This window comes from Scophthalmus maximus, chromosome 1 (genome assembly GCF_022379125.1).
Source record: "Scophthalmus maximus strain ysfricsl-2021 chromosome 1, ASM2237912v1, whole genome shotgun sequence".
NCBI lineage: Eukaryota > Metazoa > Chordata > Actinopteri > Pleuronectiformes > Scophthalmidae > Scophthalmus > Scophthalmus maximus.
Window position 1 is genome coordinate 18968425 of NC_061515.1, and position 15984 is coordinate 18984408.

At 39.9% G+C, this 15984-nt stretch overlaps 2 protein-coding genes and 1 long non-coding RNA gene across 19 annotated transcripts in view; 2 read left to right on the plus strand and 1 right to left on the minus strand.

The window, feature by feature from the left end:
- On the minus strand, positions 1–15977 carry kmt5aa (lysine methyltransferase 5Aa). Of its 14 annotated transcripts, none has more exons than XM_047333899.1 (8): positions 13883–15977; positions 7762–7774; positions 7055–7199; positions 6613–6868; positions 6127–6214; positions 5251–5310; positions 4487–4677; positions 1–3803 (listed from the first exon to the last, which is right to left on the minus strand). In XM_047333899.1, exons 3-8 carry the CDS (start codon positions 7131–7133, stop codon positions 3593–3595), a joined length of 885 nt encoding a protein of 294 aa, XP_047189855.1. In that variant the 5' UTR covers positions 7134–7199; positions 7762–7774; positions 13883–15977; the 3' UTR covers positions 1–3592. The 14 variants fall into 14 exon arrangements, with proteins under 14 accessions (XP_047189855.1, XP_047189860.1, XP_047189850.1 ...); XM_047333904.1 differs by lacking the exon at positions 7762–7774 and adding an exon at positions 10294–10394; XM_047333894.1 differs by lacking the exon at positions 7762–7774 and adding an exon at positions 10294–11343.
- Positions 7996–9633, plus strand: LOC118310117. Its single transcript, XR_004793717.2, has 3 exons — positions 7996–8130; positions 8640–8825; positions 9330–9633. It is a non-coding gene; the product is annotated as an uncharacterized LOC118310117 (long non-coding RNA).
- The window catches only part of sbno1 (strawberry notch homolog 1 (Drosophila)), a 22249-nt gene continuing 19148 nt past the window's right edge, over positions 12884–15984 (plus strand). For all 4 annotated transcript variants that reach the window (XR_004793673.2, XM_035632728.2, XM_035632737.2 and 1 more), the window contains exon 1: positions 12884–13019. Coding sequence is in view for 3 of the 4 variants with exons in the window: in XM_035632728.2 (XP_035488621.1) it covers positions 13002–13019 (18 nt within the window). In the remaining variant the exon portion in view is untranslated. The remainder of the gene's footprint in view (positions 13020–15984) is intronic.

Consider the following 15984-nt stretch of genomic DNA (forward strand, 5'->3'; position numbering starts at 1 on the left):
TTACTTGCATAATACATCTTTATTCATTGATGCCTAAACCCCAGCATTAAGATTTATTCGACGTTACAACAGCAAAAAAATTATTATGTCCTAAAATGGCCAACAGGTCAGTTTTGCCCCTCAGGTATTATTGCATTAGTTCTACATAAATAAATAAAAAACAAATCATCCAAAAGGCAACATAGATGTTTGAAAAGGCTCATATGAAAACATTTCACACTTGTGACACATTACTACTGTTAGAGGTGACAGGGGAAGTGTACAGAAGGAGGAAATGTATTACGTCTTCAACACAGTGCATTTCCTAAACTCTTTTTCACATGGGCTCTTTGAATTAATCCTGGAATTCAATCATAGACTGAATGTTTGGGAAACTTAGTCCTTTCATGATTAGAGATTCGCAATTGAGACGTATGAAGAGAGGATGGATAACGTTTTGTTGGGTCCCACATTAGTGCAAGTTTGAAATATAGCTGCTACAAATAATGAAATTCAGGTGTCCGCGAAAAAATGTACTCTCAGCAAGAATGCAAATAAGTGAACCTCCCAAAATGTGAACCTATTTCTTTAAGACAAGAGCCTCAGGAATACCAGAAATAACTACACCAAACTCATAGTATAAAAACTGTTAAAATTTACATCATACTAGGAATAATACAAATCAATGACAATGTGTTGCCCTGCTAGAAAAAGGGAAGATGCATTTCATGTGAACACTGGTAAAATATTTGCTACTTCATTGGGAGACAGAAAAAAAGACGAGTGCCAAAACAGATTCATTTCAATTCATCGTGCTTGTGCTGAACCAATTACATTTTTTTCTGACTGTAAACACATCCCATAAAAAAGACCACAACCAGCAATGAATTGATCTGCTAACAAGCATTGTGTGCGTGCTTGTGTTTGTGTGATCAGAGCCTGATGGATCTTATTCCTCCATTGTTTGTCCAAAAACAGTGTCTCACTGCGATATGTTCCTTCATCACCATGAACACACACTTAGTTTATTTTGACTCAGTCCCACACACCCCATCCTACAGTGCCAAACGTGGATTAATTCACCACGGAAAATAGTCCCCAACAAATGCCCCCATTTCAACTGTCAATACCGTGACCAGTTGTTTTATGACATTTTTGAGTGTCAAAGTGTTGACAGACGGATTCACGTATTGCTAATAATTGTATTATTAGGGTTGAAACTATTAGTTATATTTGATAAAGTGTTTTCTGGAGGACTCTGAAACATAGATCGAGTTAATTAAAAAGATTAACCGTATATATTATATTTTAAGTATGTGATTGTAAGTGACAGAACTCTTGGACCTTCTGGCCTCAATAATACATTTGAAAAAGCTACTAAAACAATTAAGTAAAAAAAATAAGACCTGTTGGTTCAGCTGTTAAATAAACTAATTAATACATAAATACAGTTTTCACAATGAATGTCTAGTTATTGAAATATATGATAGCTTTGTGAGCGACAAAAACAGATGTAGAAAGTGGGAGTGTAATAGTTCATCTGACCCAAGGTTGCATGTGTGTTGTGTGCATGAAATTTATATGACACATTCAAGCCTTTGCTTTAAAAAAAAAATAAAACTGCGTACATGTTGTTTTCCAGCAGATACTTTACCAGATTCATTTTTGAATGGAATCATTTGATATCTTGGGAAACGTGCTGAGATGTCAGATTTGATGCTTTTATTTTGAGGCATTTGGGGAGCGTCCCCTAACAAAAAAAACTGCTGTGTTACAATTAATCTGCCACTCCTCTTCTCCAGCTCCTCAAATAATAATATACATTAATAAGACCCTTTAGCTCATTACCACTAAGCTGAAACTACACTTCCTGGTTACTTAATCATTGGGTAGACTTACATGTACCAATTTTGACTGTAAATTCTAAAAACAAGACAAAAGAATTTGCTAAAATATTAATTTCACATTTAGATTACAGATTATAGCTTTTGATACATTCGGGTGTATATTCATTATAAAGGTTGTAGTGTGCAGCGTTGTTTAGCTGGACCAAACTGTACTGACACATGTTTCTAATAGTGTTCTATCCCCTGATGTTTGTGAATGAGGTGGACACACCTCTCGATATAATTACAGTCTCTGCTGCAAACTGCAACCTCAATAATAAACACATTATTACAGTAAAACTAAACCCTCTCTGATTGAGTCAACAGAAAGTGGACATTATTATCTTTGTAAAGGTAGCATTTATGGGTGAGCTGTTGTATTGGACTGCATTGTAGACCACAGGTGTACCTAATAAACACTGAATACATTTTCTTATGCAAAATTTTTCTATGCAAATTATCATTAGGTTGTAGCTTTTTGATAAAAGTTTACATTAGTTCCTATATGAGAAAAGATGTTTTACATTCATCGTACGTTTTGTGGACATCAAACATGACTGGAAGCTTCATTGTTACTCTTCCCCTTCGTCTGAACTCAACGAGCCAGTTAACATGACAGGAAGGTTGTGACAGGATAAACTCCATCCCAGCCTCACAAAGCAAACAGTGATAAAGAATGATATTCAGGTTTTTAAAATTCTCATAGATCTAAATTAAAATTTGAAGTAAAACGTATTTCCCAAAAGGTCAAACCTTTTCCTAAATTCACCCCTGACTTTGCAACAGCAAGCAAATAAATATATTTACAGAGCAGTGATATGGAGAATGTCAGGAAATTAAAAAGACGACCCGACTGCTGAAAACACCTGGTAAGCCAGTGGAGGTCGCAGAAATTCAGCGCACAAATCATAGATTGATTGAAAACAAACTTTCATACACATTTACCTGTAAAGATACATAAAATATGAAACTGTCTACACCTATCTGCATTATTTGAACACTTAATTCAAACATGCACCGTAAACATTAAAACGTATGTTATAAAGACTAAAAAGACCCTTGATCGCAGGAGGAAAGACTATGTTGAATACTGTTATTTCACATTTAAAAAAGTATAATACCTGAATCCAGTGTCAAATATCTTTTTCGTAATCAGTACCCACAATGCCACCTGAACCATGAGTGTGGTGAACTACTACACTCCTTGAAAACAACGGTAGTTTGTGAGATTTTAATGGCTGAAATTAAATTCCACTCTGACAGAATGTGTCTTTGAAAAAGGGTTGTTCGTGTGTCGCATCATTCTCGCCGATTCAAACGGGGATCCAGGGCCATAAATAGAAGTATTGCTGGAAGTATCTAACCACTAATTAGGAAAAAAGCAGTATAAAAAACGCAGTGCCTCAACCACCACGTGCATGCTGTCAGAGCATTGGTCTATAGGTAATACAAAATGTAAAAAATAAATGTGCTGCAAAACAACTACAATGCCTCATATACACATATTTTAAATAAAACGACAGATTTAATCTGACGAGGCAGACAGACCTCAATCGATCGACCCCTCGGCCACATTAACAGCCACGTGACCCATCCAGCTTCCTTAATATTGGAACAAAGATGGCACACGTTCTGTTTCTAAGGCATTTTGTACACTAGCAAAAGAGAAACACAAGTGTTACTGTATTTTTCCCTTCTTTTCTTTTCTGTTTACGAGGTCCCCTCAGTCAGAACTTGAGCCACGGATGGGCTGCGATGGAGGCTTTACTGCGGTCGCCATAGTCGTACAGCAGCTCCTCGCCCTCGTCAATGTCTCGAGAGGCGACGAGGATGAGGTGAGGGATACCGTTGATGTCGTGGAGTTTGGTTTGGCAGTTTCCATTCTTACTATGATTTATCAACCTACCCATTCGACCAGTCTCTTTTGTGGCGTCCACACTGTCGAAACAAAATAAACACAACGTTCGCCTCAGTATGTGCTACGCTAGAAAAACGGCAGGCAACCACAGCACGATCCGCTAACTGGCATCTTCATGTCAACGTTTCTAAATGGAGCCTTGCAATACCTGCAAAAGATTTGTCAACGTACTGCTGAATCATCTTTTGAAGTTAGAGTTTTTCTTATTCTGCTCTTTAAAAAATAAATGTTAAGCACTTAAAAGAAGTTAAAGAAGTAGTTACAAACTGAAACAAGGGCAGAAATATTTATTTCTCTTATGTCAAAGTTGTATGTCAATTTTGGTTGGCTTTCTTGTTTGATTACTCAGTACAAATAATCTGTACAGACAAAACAGAATCCTGCATACTTTGTTCTCCTCTTTTTTTAAGGGTTTTTATTGACTGTCTAACGAGTATGGCGAGAATAGTTGACAGGAGTCTTTATCATGAACTGGACAAATAAAGGTCTCCAGTGAAAAAGACTGAAAGAGTACTTTGATATGAACTGTCAACATTTCACATTATAGAAGCCAGGTGATCATTTAAGAGCAAAATGTTGCATGTATTTAATATTATTTAAAGTTCTATTAAATACCTAACGTGTGTAACTTATGAAATAACATTTAGTCAGTTGAGTCCAGTAAATGTCCAGAAAGTGAAAAAAAAGCATTCAATTTGCATACCAGTATGTTTTGCAGAGGTACTGGAAGTAGTACATGTAGCAGCCAGTCGCGGGGTTCTGAGCGTATTCGGCCTCCCTCATATTGGCGTCGGTGATCTGCAGCAGGTCTCCGTGGTACTCCACCACGTACTCTCCTTTCTGGAAACACCGAGTGGCAAACACTGCTCTCCCTTTTCCTTCTATATGCTGCACCTTTAAAAAAAATAAGTGGGAGAGATTTTCTGTGAGGACATTCAAGCTGCATTTGTTGTGGTACATTTACAAGAAGAAAAAGCTGTTTAAAAAAGGTTTTCTCATGTCTCAACTAAATGTGATTCAGAAAAACAGGAATTATTTGTAAAGGCCTGGCCCGACTGAGCCCAACTAAATAAATCAGGATCAAAACTTATGTGATCAGACTTACTGTTGCTCGGTTTAAGAGCTGCAGTTGTCTGTACATGAAGTGTAGATCACGTCAATTCACAAAGGAGGAGGTATAGAGAGCAAGACATATAATATCCAGACAAAATTATCGAAGAGAAACCGAATGTGACATAAGTAGAGATGATCACTTCACTGCTCTGCATGTAATCTTGTGAGACCACTATAGGTTTAAGCATGAATGATAATTCCCTGTGTCATTACATTCATACATTTAGGCTGCAACATGACTTCCAAGTATCAAATTTTACATTGTATGTATTTAATTTGATCCAAAACAAGACTAGTCTGAAGGGAGACATTTAAACCTGCGTCAATAAGAGTTGTTAGAGGGAAGCTGAGTACCTCCATTCCTTCCTCTATTCCCTTCGCGATGAGATCGTCTATGAGCTTCTTTTGTTCACACTGGTAACAAAGTTAACATGGAAATGGCATTACTGGAAAACAGCAGCACTCACACACACACTCACACACAAATATTTCACAAAATCAGCTAAATCCTAATACTGTATTGGCCTGAATATATGATAACGTAGATAAGAAACACCCCCCTTTTGGATTTTTCGCCAACAAAATGAAACAAGAATAACCAGAATGACAAAGGAAATATTTAATTCTTCTGTTGGTCTCTTGGAAGTGGCATTTCTCAGCTCCTTACTATAAAATTCAGCAGAAACTCTTGACAGTTTGAGATCATCTGTCTTGTCCTTGTCTTTTCCCATTGGAATGGTGATCTGAGGGGGTCTTAGGTAAAGCTACCAGTTGAGGAAGTGGTTGGCTCATCACTAAAGACAAATGAGGGATTCAGGCTATGGAAGGGGGAAAAAAATACTTTGAAACAAACCACTTTTCTCCTCTTGTCAGGAATTTTAATTCATTCATAAAATGAAAAAAAGGTCAGACATTTTACTTTTTTTGTACTGGGAATCATAAAGGTAAGGCACACCAATTCAGACACTCTGCTGGAAAGCATCTATAGGGTTGCATTCGACAGTAGTCATGAAGTGTCAGACATTGTCGTGCCAGAAAAGAACAAAAGAGAGAAGTTCGAACTGGCTCCTCTCTGGCCTCGACACATTTTATACATGACATGTGTGGATGTCCAAGGATCAGAACTTTTGTTCAAGCCAATACAGTAAAATCTGGTACAACTTTATTTTGGGCAGCTATCCCAATTCATACGATATTCTGTTGTGTATGACAAAAAGAATTTCATCTTACCTTTAAAACCGTCTTACTTTTTCTTGAGCTTCGTCTTATTGGATAGTAGTCTGTGACCTTTCTGTTTTGGGAGTTTTTCCCAGCTGCACTTAAGTGGAAAAAGAGAACACGACAATTGCGTCAACAACTAACACACTATTGTGTTAACTGATAGGGTTTCGCCCTCTACAGAATTCATGTAACAAGCGGCACTTGAGCGGTTATGTGTCCTGTCATGATCTCAATGACTAAAGAACACGCATCTTCTAAGTACAAACAGTTTGCAATCAATAAGTTTCTAAAAACCTGTTGTCCTTTTGCTAAAATGCAAATGATTGCTGTATCAACTCAAATCATCTACTCCATATGGAGTATCTGTAGTGTATGGTATATGAATTTTACATTATTTATCTTTCTTGAGTTATCGTGGTCATAAATGCCAGCATGACGACATCATGCCATGACGGCCGGATATAAAAATGCATCAGTGATGAGAAACACGCGTACATTCTTCGCGGTGGCTTCTTTCCTCCGACCCTGGGGCGGACTTCTCTCCTCTGTTGGCCGTGGAGAGCGCTGCCGTTGTTGCTGAGGAGGAGACTGTGACATAGGCTGTTACCGAGCGGCAGGGAGGGTTCAGTGGGGGAGTGGAGGATGGTTTGAGTGCAGTAGAGCTGCGGAGGCGACAGCTGTTCATCTGACCAGCAGGGTGAACACTGGCTCTTTGACTCTTTCGGTGTAGTGATGGTGTTTGTTCTCCAGCCTGGGACGAATGAGGAAAGGGCGAATGAAAATGAGAAGTATGCTTTTATAGTTCTTCTGACTTCCCACTTGTACATAATCTGCTGAAATGTAAAATAAATAGTGATCTGTTTGCCCTCCTGCTGAATGATCTCACACTTTTCTTAGCTGGAGATTGGGCTGTCAGAGCTGCAGTAGAGACACTTACCCTCTCCCTGCCTCTGAGCCTCATTTTGCTGTGAAGTTATTGGAGGGCATCTCCCTTCCTGAGTCAACTTGATCGCCATTTCATCCTGACCTGGGGATGTGGATTTGGCGCGGCTTAAGACAGTAACTGAATTGCATACTATATCCTGTGAATGCAGAGACAAAAAAAACAAACTTACTTAGCTCAATCCAAATGCTGAAACATTTGTGAAACTTGGATATGCACAAGGCACTTTAGCGAAGCATTCGGGAAATATGCTCAATCACTATCTTGCTGAGAGTTAGATGAGAACATTGCCGAAGTTGTTTTGAAGCCTCAAGTTTAGCATTTTGACCTACGCCTTCTTTGGTTTTTTGCAACCAGAGTAGGAGCGCGGGGGGTCTGACTGCAAGCTTGTCCACTGCGCGCCCACCTACACCTGCAATCATGCAATGATTGGACGTAACCAGCTGTAAATCACGCTGTATTCACGCTCCAATGTATATTGTGCTTTACTGCAAAATTAACTGATGTATTTGAGACTACCAAACTAGCAATTGAGACAATGAACACCTCAGGAAAATGTTTACTGATGTTATGAAATAGTCATTTTCTCAAAAACTTCAATGGAAACGGACTTAATTTTGCAACCAATGGAGTCCCTCTCTGCTGGTGATTCCAGAGAATACAGGCTTCAGGTACTTCTGCATTTCATTCACTTAACATACCACTGCCAGAGATCTGTAAAAATAAATACGTCAGTTAATGACAAAATATTAAAAAGGTTTTCTGTAAATTGCTTTAGTTTGTTTGTCTTTGTGTTGTAAAAATTTAGTGCAGTTGTAAAATACAAAAAAAATAAAAACATGCCATTATGATGCATATGTGATGTCATCCTCGTTCTTGCAATGATCAAAGGATCAAAGGCACGCACACTCCTGTGATCTGTGATCTGATCGCATATACATTATAGTGAATTCTCTCAGTCCCATATGAATTGAAGCAGACAGAGGAGAGACACTGAGCTACAATACCACATATGAAAATACCAAACCTTATCGAGACCACCACCCGGAAAGATAAGCACAATTTTTGAGGTATGTCTTAGGCCGACCACACGATTAGAATGAACTCGTTCATATTTTCTTTGAATTTACACTTTTAAGCATTTAAATGCAGCCTTTAATTTAAATTGAGTTGGGGTTAGCTTAGCTGCATCTGAGTTAGCTTAGTGGGTAACACTGCTGACCTTGCCAAAGTAGGTCGGGGTTTGATTTCCAGTGTGGGCCCTCAGGCAAGGCCCCTAATGCCACCTGCCTACCTCTGATATGTGTCAAATATTATGATAAACACATGATAGTGCTTTGGACAAAAAGCGTCAGCAAAATAATGCAATAGAGCGCAACAGTGAGGTTCCGGAAGTGAAAATCCCAATCATTTTTATCCATTAACATTTTTATTATTAGTCATAATGTCGTAACCATCCAAGGTCGACTTACCACAAGCTATTAGGTTGTGAAACAATGGTATATGTAGAAGCCACAAATCTGTATGATATCAACCTAGTTTTGAGAAAAAACATGTTTTACTCACTATGTCATTAAAGGTTGGGAAGGTGATTTCGAAAATCGCCGCAAAATCCGACTCGCTTCCTTCAGACCTCCGTCCCAAGCCCCTCCCCCCTCAACACATGAACGCGCACAGCTGCCTGAGTCTGACTCTGACTGCGTCGGAGGAGGAAGACACGAGTGGACCACAACATGCTAACTGACTGCTCGTGGCTCATTCACAAGTAAGAAAACACCGGACATTATCTTAATATAAACGTAAACAATGAACATGGCTATTGTTGGTGGGCACATTTGTCAAGCTAACATGTTAGTGTTGGGAAATATCATTGAAAATAGAGTCCTGATGCAGTAACTTGTTGCTGGCTAGATAGCAACAGGCTGCCGCAGGCTAAGCTAAAACATAAACACGGTTAGCAGTTCTACACAGGCAACGTTTGTTTTGAGTTTACATTTTTTTAACTTCAGCACATTTCAGCCATATTGTGATGATGAAACAGCTGCAGCACCTTCAGAGCTTGCTGCCCTTTTTTTCTGTTACTGTCTGTGGCACAATGAAGGTGCATGTTATACAAGACTCATAACATGTTGTTTAGCACGTCAGAGCTTCCACGATGAGTTGAGTGTTGTTAGCTCAGACTGAGTTTACTCCAGACTCTATTCAATGTATCAAATCATACATCGAACCATTTATCATGTATCTAATCTAATCATGTGTTACTGTACAGGCCAGAACTCGAGGACTGAGCTTGGAGAAGTGACGTGACACGAGCCTGCTGCTTCACTTTCTACACCTCACATCAGCAGATGCTGCTCCACCGGCCGTCCCGTTGCAGGTCAACCTACTTGTGTCTGCCAGAACTGCCCACAGACATGGAAGGATAGTGCCGAGGGCAACTTCATGACCCCCGTGTCCAGGCTGCCACATATGGAGGTTTACATTTTGCACACAGTATTTTGTGCAATACCAATGTTAATTTATGTTCTGTATAACCTGCTCTATATTGTTGGAATAAAAATATTTTAAATGTTCAAGGCCTTTTCCTTATGCTCACAGCATAAACAATCCAACCATTACATTTACCTTTATACAAGCTGTACAAATAATGAGAACACAATGTGTCATGACAACTGTTTATTTTTTGGGAACATCATACAATATACCAAATATGTATGATAATATTAGCATAAACAACATATGTACAACAATGAAGAAACTGTCTGCACAGGGTTCCCTAGCTCTAGTGTCAAAGCTGGTCTGTCGGCTGACGGGTCAGGCTGCACTGTAGTCGACTCTTAGGCAGTGGTCCTGTATAAAGAATATCGCAATAATAGATGACTGAAAACATTACAGCAGCATTTTCTGCAGTGACAAACAGTTTTCTTTGTCACCTTTTTTGCGAGCCAAGTATAATTGATTTAGGGATTTGTTGGTGGACCAGCCACTCTTTCATATATATTTGTGTTATGACTCTGTTTAGATAAATATTGAAGATCATAACAAGTAGTTCTGAGGTTCAGAATCTGTAAAAAAAATAAAATTAAACAACCCACTTGGCATAAACGTTTACACTTTGGAATTTTTTACAACATTGCCATATGGATTTTAAAGTAGCTTTTGTACACAAGTATTTTACCACTTCATGCTCAACCTACAGTATCATAAGCCGATTCACCTGGTCCTCTACTGACCTGCTTCTCTAGCTGTTGAAGGGTATCGTCTGGTCTCAGTGGTCTGGTCCGTGGCAGAAAACATCCAGGTCCTGGACTTCTTCATGTACAACTTGCTGTACCTGGTATAAGAGAAAGGAGGTCAACTTAGTGAAATATTCACATTACCTTACATTGAACAGTACTTTTCATTTCATTTCCTGCCCGTCGTCCAGATCGTAGTCTGGGAGCAGGGAGACGGTTTCTCTAGGGCCGAAGCCCTGCATTGCTCCGGGACCTGCCCGTCCTCGGGACCTGCCCCTCATGCCCGGCATTGCGGCATTTATTATTGCACACAGACTGCAACATGCACATCAACTGCTACTACAAGCCTCTAACCACGTACACCAAGCATTCTCACCATAAACGCGCACACGCACGCACACACAGACACGCACCCACGCGTAACGCTACGTCCCGTTCAGAGCGGATATAGATAAACAATCAAGCGACATTTGCTCACAGCTACAGTGACGACACCCGGCGAACACACAGGCAGCTTTAGCTGTAGATAGACACAAGCTAACGTAGCGTTAGCTAACTTACCTAGTGGCGCTGGCTGATAAACACACAAGCTTCCCAACACTTCTGTTGGTAACACAATTGGAGAACATAAACCGCTTTCACCGAAATGAAGCAGAAAATTACCTTTCACCCTCTTCTCCTCCCGGAGTTGACGCCAGCGGTGAAGAGCCACACGATGTTTACTCTGTTCACTCCTCCTGTAGTCTCCAACCTCTTTGTGTCCGTAGCCGTCTCCACTGTTCTGTCTGTTGCGACCGGAAGCTGTTGTAGACACTTTCTATGCCGTTCTGCAACTCTTTTCTTCTTTAGTTCAGTGCAGCAACTCGGCTACTGGAGCTACCGGAGCTACCGGAGCTACTGGAGCTTGTTTGAAGACGCTGTGTAGGAGACTGGTCACACGCCCGACTGTGTGGTGAACGAGCGGAGTGCGCACAGGCAAGAGAAAGCTGGTTCATCCAATCACTCTCTTCAGGCTGAACTTTCTGATTGGTCGTGTTTTTTACAGTCCTGCCGCGGCCACAGATGAGGGATTGTTTTCGTTTCAGTGTCGGATCATTCAATGTACTCATCGCTATCGGTTTGTTATGAGAGCTTCAAGTAATATGACAGAAAGTGCTTCTCATTAAAAACGCCTACCGTACCTTTAAGAAATACTATGGCCTGTCACAATAACTACCTTTTGTTGCACCATAGTATCCCGGAAATTATTGCTATAAACAATATTATTATCCTTTTGATACCATTTTTTTGATACTGAATCATGTGAGCTTGCAGTACATTGGTCCTACACGATTTGTGTTGCTGCTAAGAGAAATGTTATCCAGAGTTTAGACTTGTGTTCAAGCCTCAGACAAAACCAGCAAGTTGAAGACATGGTCCATTTAGAAAAATACTAAGAAATACATATTTTCTGACATTTTATAGCCCAAACCAGTGATTAATTAATCATACTACGAGAACAGATGACAGGATAGAAGCAGTGAGACTTGCTGGACTGTTGTTGACACTCATTCTAATGTCAACAAACACGCATGTAGACACAATGGCTGTTGTTGAGGTCAGTAAAAATGATTGAGTTCATATGCATGTATCTTACGATAAGTGGATAATGTAGTTATCGTGACGGGCCTAGAAATTCTACACTACCCACAATGCTAGAGTTTAACATTGACATCTCTGATTGGTGGAGCTTGCTGTTACCATGGAAACACTTACTACACCCGCGAACTTCGTGTCGGCTAGTGATGCTGCATTCCATTATACCTCGGAACTCGCAATTCGGGCGTCAGTGTTGTCGTTCCTCAGAGTTGAGGATGAGTTACTGGTACCCGCTGCTAACACTGAACTCTACAATCGTTATACACTATATACGCACACAAAACACAAGCCGCAATACATTACAAGACTAATCACAATATAAACACTATAGTGATGATGAGGCAGGTTAAATTCAAGCTAAGCTGTCGGTTGGGAGTAGTTGGAAAGGCATTCGCAATGGTTCTAGGGACGAGGAGTTCCTTCACTGTTAAAATAATTATGTACACAGTCTTGTACATGTGCCTTTTCCCCCTGCCTACCAATTTTTTTGGCGCCGAATAAAGTGATTTATGGTGAAGATTCATCTTGTACTTTATTTTCTTGGTTCCAGGCTTAAAACTCTTTATATAGAGATTTTATGAAATGTCAATGGAGTAAATGAATGGGAAATTCCCTTCCGGAACCGGAGCCGTTCTAAAAGTGGGTGGTCACTGTTGTGCTCTGTGTAATCTAATATGTTGCCTGGGTGGGGGATCAGAGTGTGGATGGGAGACTTGGAGATAAATATAACTATTTTTAACAGTGCTGGCGTAAAAAATGGTCAAAGCCCCAGTGTGTAATTTTCATTATTTTTGTGGCTGAATCTGGTAGTAAAGTTGCAGACTGCAACCAACTGAGCATCCGACGGGGGACATTTTATGGTGACGCACCGCTAATTCGATACCAAGTTTCCAACAGCGCTGGAAATTCAACGGAAATGTGCAAATATTCTGCACCGTTTTCTGCAACCATATTAAATGCTGCGTTCCATTATACCTCGGACCCCGAAAGTGGGGGGGTGATGATTTTTTTCCCCGCCCCCAGAGTCCCAGTGGAACCGGACCGCAGCACAACACGGCCTAGCACCCATGGCGATTTACACGGAGGTAAGGTTCCCCTAAATGTGACTATATTTAACTCATTCAAAGTTGACGAAAAAACATCGGTTCTTTGATGCAGGTGATTATACATATATGAACACACAATTATGGACAATATAATCAATTTCTGTGAATAAATTCTTCCAAATATTACACACTGTAGCTTCAATGCATTCTACACCAACTTGCAGAAATGTAGGGGGCGGTGTCAATGTGCAATAGTGTAATATTGTGTTTGCTTCACTCTTCCAACCTTGCTTAATGAGCTTCAACGTTATATGTGGGTTGATTACAAGAACATAAAACCAAACCAATAAAGTAAAATAAGAGATACACATACTCAAACCACTATGGCACTTTAAAGTAATTTCCACCAGTGGTGTGGGAGGGGCGCTGAGGAGGACCATGCTGGCTCCACACCCACATCCACTCTCCCGTCAGTACCTTTAACTCCAGGGGCAAGGCACTGACAGGCCTCTTGGTTGTTCGTCTTCTAGCCGAACTAAATCACACATGAACAGATGCCTGTAAACGGTAAAGCTAACATTACAAGACAAATCAATGTGTCTGTTCGCGCCGTCTGATGTCAGAAACCACTGGTATTATCATGTCCTCAGGGCGCATGTACCGATCATCACTAGCTAATGTTAGCCGAGTACTGCTCAACAAACAGGCTCACATATAGTCCCTGTAAATAACTTACAGTAAAAACGCGTGATAATTGTCATATTGGTTTCTGTAACTTGCACTTGCAAATAAACACGTTAGTCTCACTGTGATGTAAAGTAATTATCTACTTCGACTGGCTTTCGCTCGAGCTACTTAACCGATGTTTGAAACGGCGGTGATGCCCTCGCAGGCAAACTTACCCCGTTCATGACTTGTTTTCGTGGCTCCTCACTCGGCTCCAGCGTCTCGTTTCGAGGGGAAACTATAGATGAAAATCTCTGCCAGTTCAGAGATAGACTTCGCCCCGCACCTACGGCAGTGTCCTCCCCACACGGCGGCCCCGTCCGCGATGACTGTGCCCGTGAGTTGTGTGTAAACCGCCAGGTGCTCAGCCGATGGAACCTCCGCAGCTCCGCTCCGCCATTTTTTCTACATGTAAATGATAGAGAAGAGACGTAGGAATGTCGCCCCCCGCGGGCCGGCAAGGATAGCGCGTGAATGGTGTTATGGAATTAAACCTCCCTTCCCATTTGACATTTAACATTTGATATATTCTGAAATCAATAACAGATGCAATATGGTTCTTGAGATTTAACATTCAATACATGCGTAAGAAATTAAGAGAAAGTACACCAAATGTAAACCAAAGCTTACATTTTCTAACCATTTCCAATGATATAATAATGTTTCCCTTTTTCAACATTTAAAAACGTTATACTTGTCTTAACATCAATTCAATACTATTCCCGGCACTAGACCATAGAGCAACATAAGTCGAAGTAATGCAGAGATAGTCGCCTGTCCAGGGTTAACTACAATTAAATAACAGAACCTTGTCCGTGTAAATTACAGTTTCATGTTTTTTTTTATCTTAGCGTCTACAACTATCTTGATCAAAATCTGGTTAGGTCCCCTTCCAAACTCACTACTGGGGGAGCCTACGAGGACTGAGGACACAAAATGACTGAGCAATTTGAACACTGTGCTCTTTCCAGTGTTCAGCAGAATTTGTGCTCCAGATAATCGTTACATTTAGCAAATTTAATACTTACATTTTTTTTCAATTCAATTCAATTTTATTTGCATAGCGCCAAATCACAACACACATTGTCTCAAGGCACTTTACATAGTAAGGTCAATAATACAATATTACAAAGAAAACCCACAATGAGCAAGCACTTGGCGACTTGGCGACTGTGGAGAGAAAAAACATCCTTTTAACAGGAAGAAATCTCTGACAAAACCGGATTCAGTTGTGGGTGGTCATCTGTCTCGACCGGTTGGGGTGATCCAACATAAACATACTCTATCACTCTCACCCACATGGGCACACGGTCAGTTTTTTGCAAGTACCTTAAAGTTGCTTGAGAAATCTTCTGGACTAGTATTTGCTAAAAGGCATGTAGTAAACTCTGAATCAAAGGAGATGCACAGCAGTGTGCAGTTTTAGCTTATGAAGACAAACAGTGACATGAATGCATCAAAATACAAAAATTATGAAAAATCTGCTGCAGTCTACAAGATAACGGAAACTCATATGCACTCGTGAAACCAAGTTACTTGACAGCATTAGATCAGTTTTGCTCAAAAGAATATAATTAATAACTCCACACTCTGAAAATGATATGGAGAAGAAGAGAATATCTTTTTTCATTCAATTATGAATTAATTAAATGGCAGGAATTCTAGATGTTTATCAGAACTAGCTTTAATGTGAGGGAATAATAATTAATGCTGCACAGACCGAATGTCTGTTACAGCTAAAGTATTCATGAAGGATTAAAAAAAACTGAAAATATGAACCATCCGTTTATAATGTGCAGAAAATATTACAATGTCTTGTGTATTGGTGCAATGCAACATTAGAGTACACCTGAAACGTATTTTTCTGAGGAGGATTTACATGCAAATACAAATGAACCATTTGTTATTCTAATTTCCATCTTTACCAAACACACAAAACAACACAGCTATGACCTTAGCTTTTTTTATTTTATTTTTCATGGTCAGCTCTTTTTCGGAGAATTCGAAAATATGGCAGATGTATTATGTTTAACCAAAACTTTTGCCCACGCTGCAGTTATTATAGCTTAATAGTTAAAGTCCATGAAATAAAAAGCGGCAGTACATTAAAATTTGAAGGAAGGCTCATTTCAATTTTTATGTGTGTTTGTTGCAGGGGGTTTTGTTTTTGTTTTGTTTTTTTCCCACTTAAAACAGACCGATTTTTGCTCACAGTTGCAGTGCTCATGTTATTTGTAAGGAGCAGCAACAGAGGAAGACGACGGCGAAGAAGAAGAGT

Coding starts and splice junctions, on each gene's coding strand:
- kmt5aa (XM_035632883.2), bottom strand. CDS start 7,482: ATGATTGCAGGTGTAGGTGGGCGCGCAGTGGACAAGCTTGCAGTCAGA. Junction 7,200..7,392: donor TGCAAAAAACCAAAGAAGGC/GTAGGTCAAAAT, acceptor CTGCATTCACAG/GATATAGTATGCAATTCAGT. Junction 4,678..5,250: donor GAATAGAGGAAGGAATGGAG/GTACTCAGCTTC, acceptor TTTTTTTTAAAG/GTGCAGCATATAGAAGGAAA.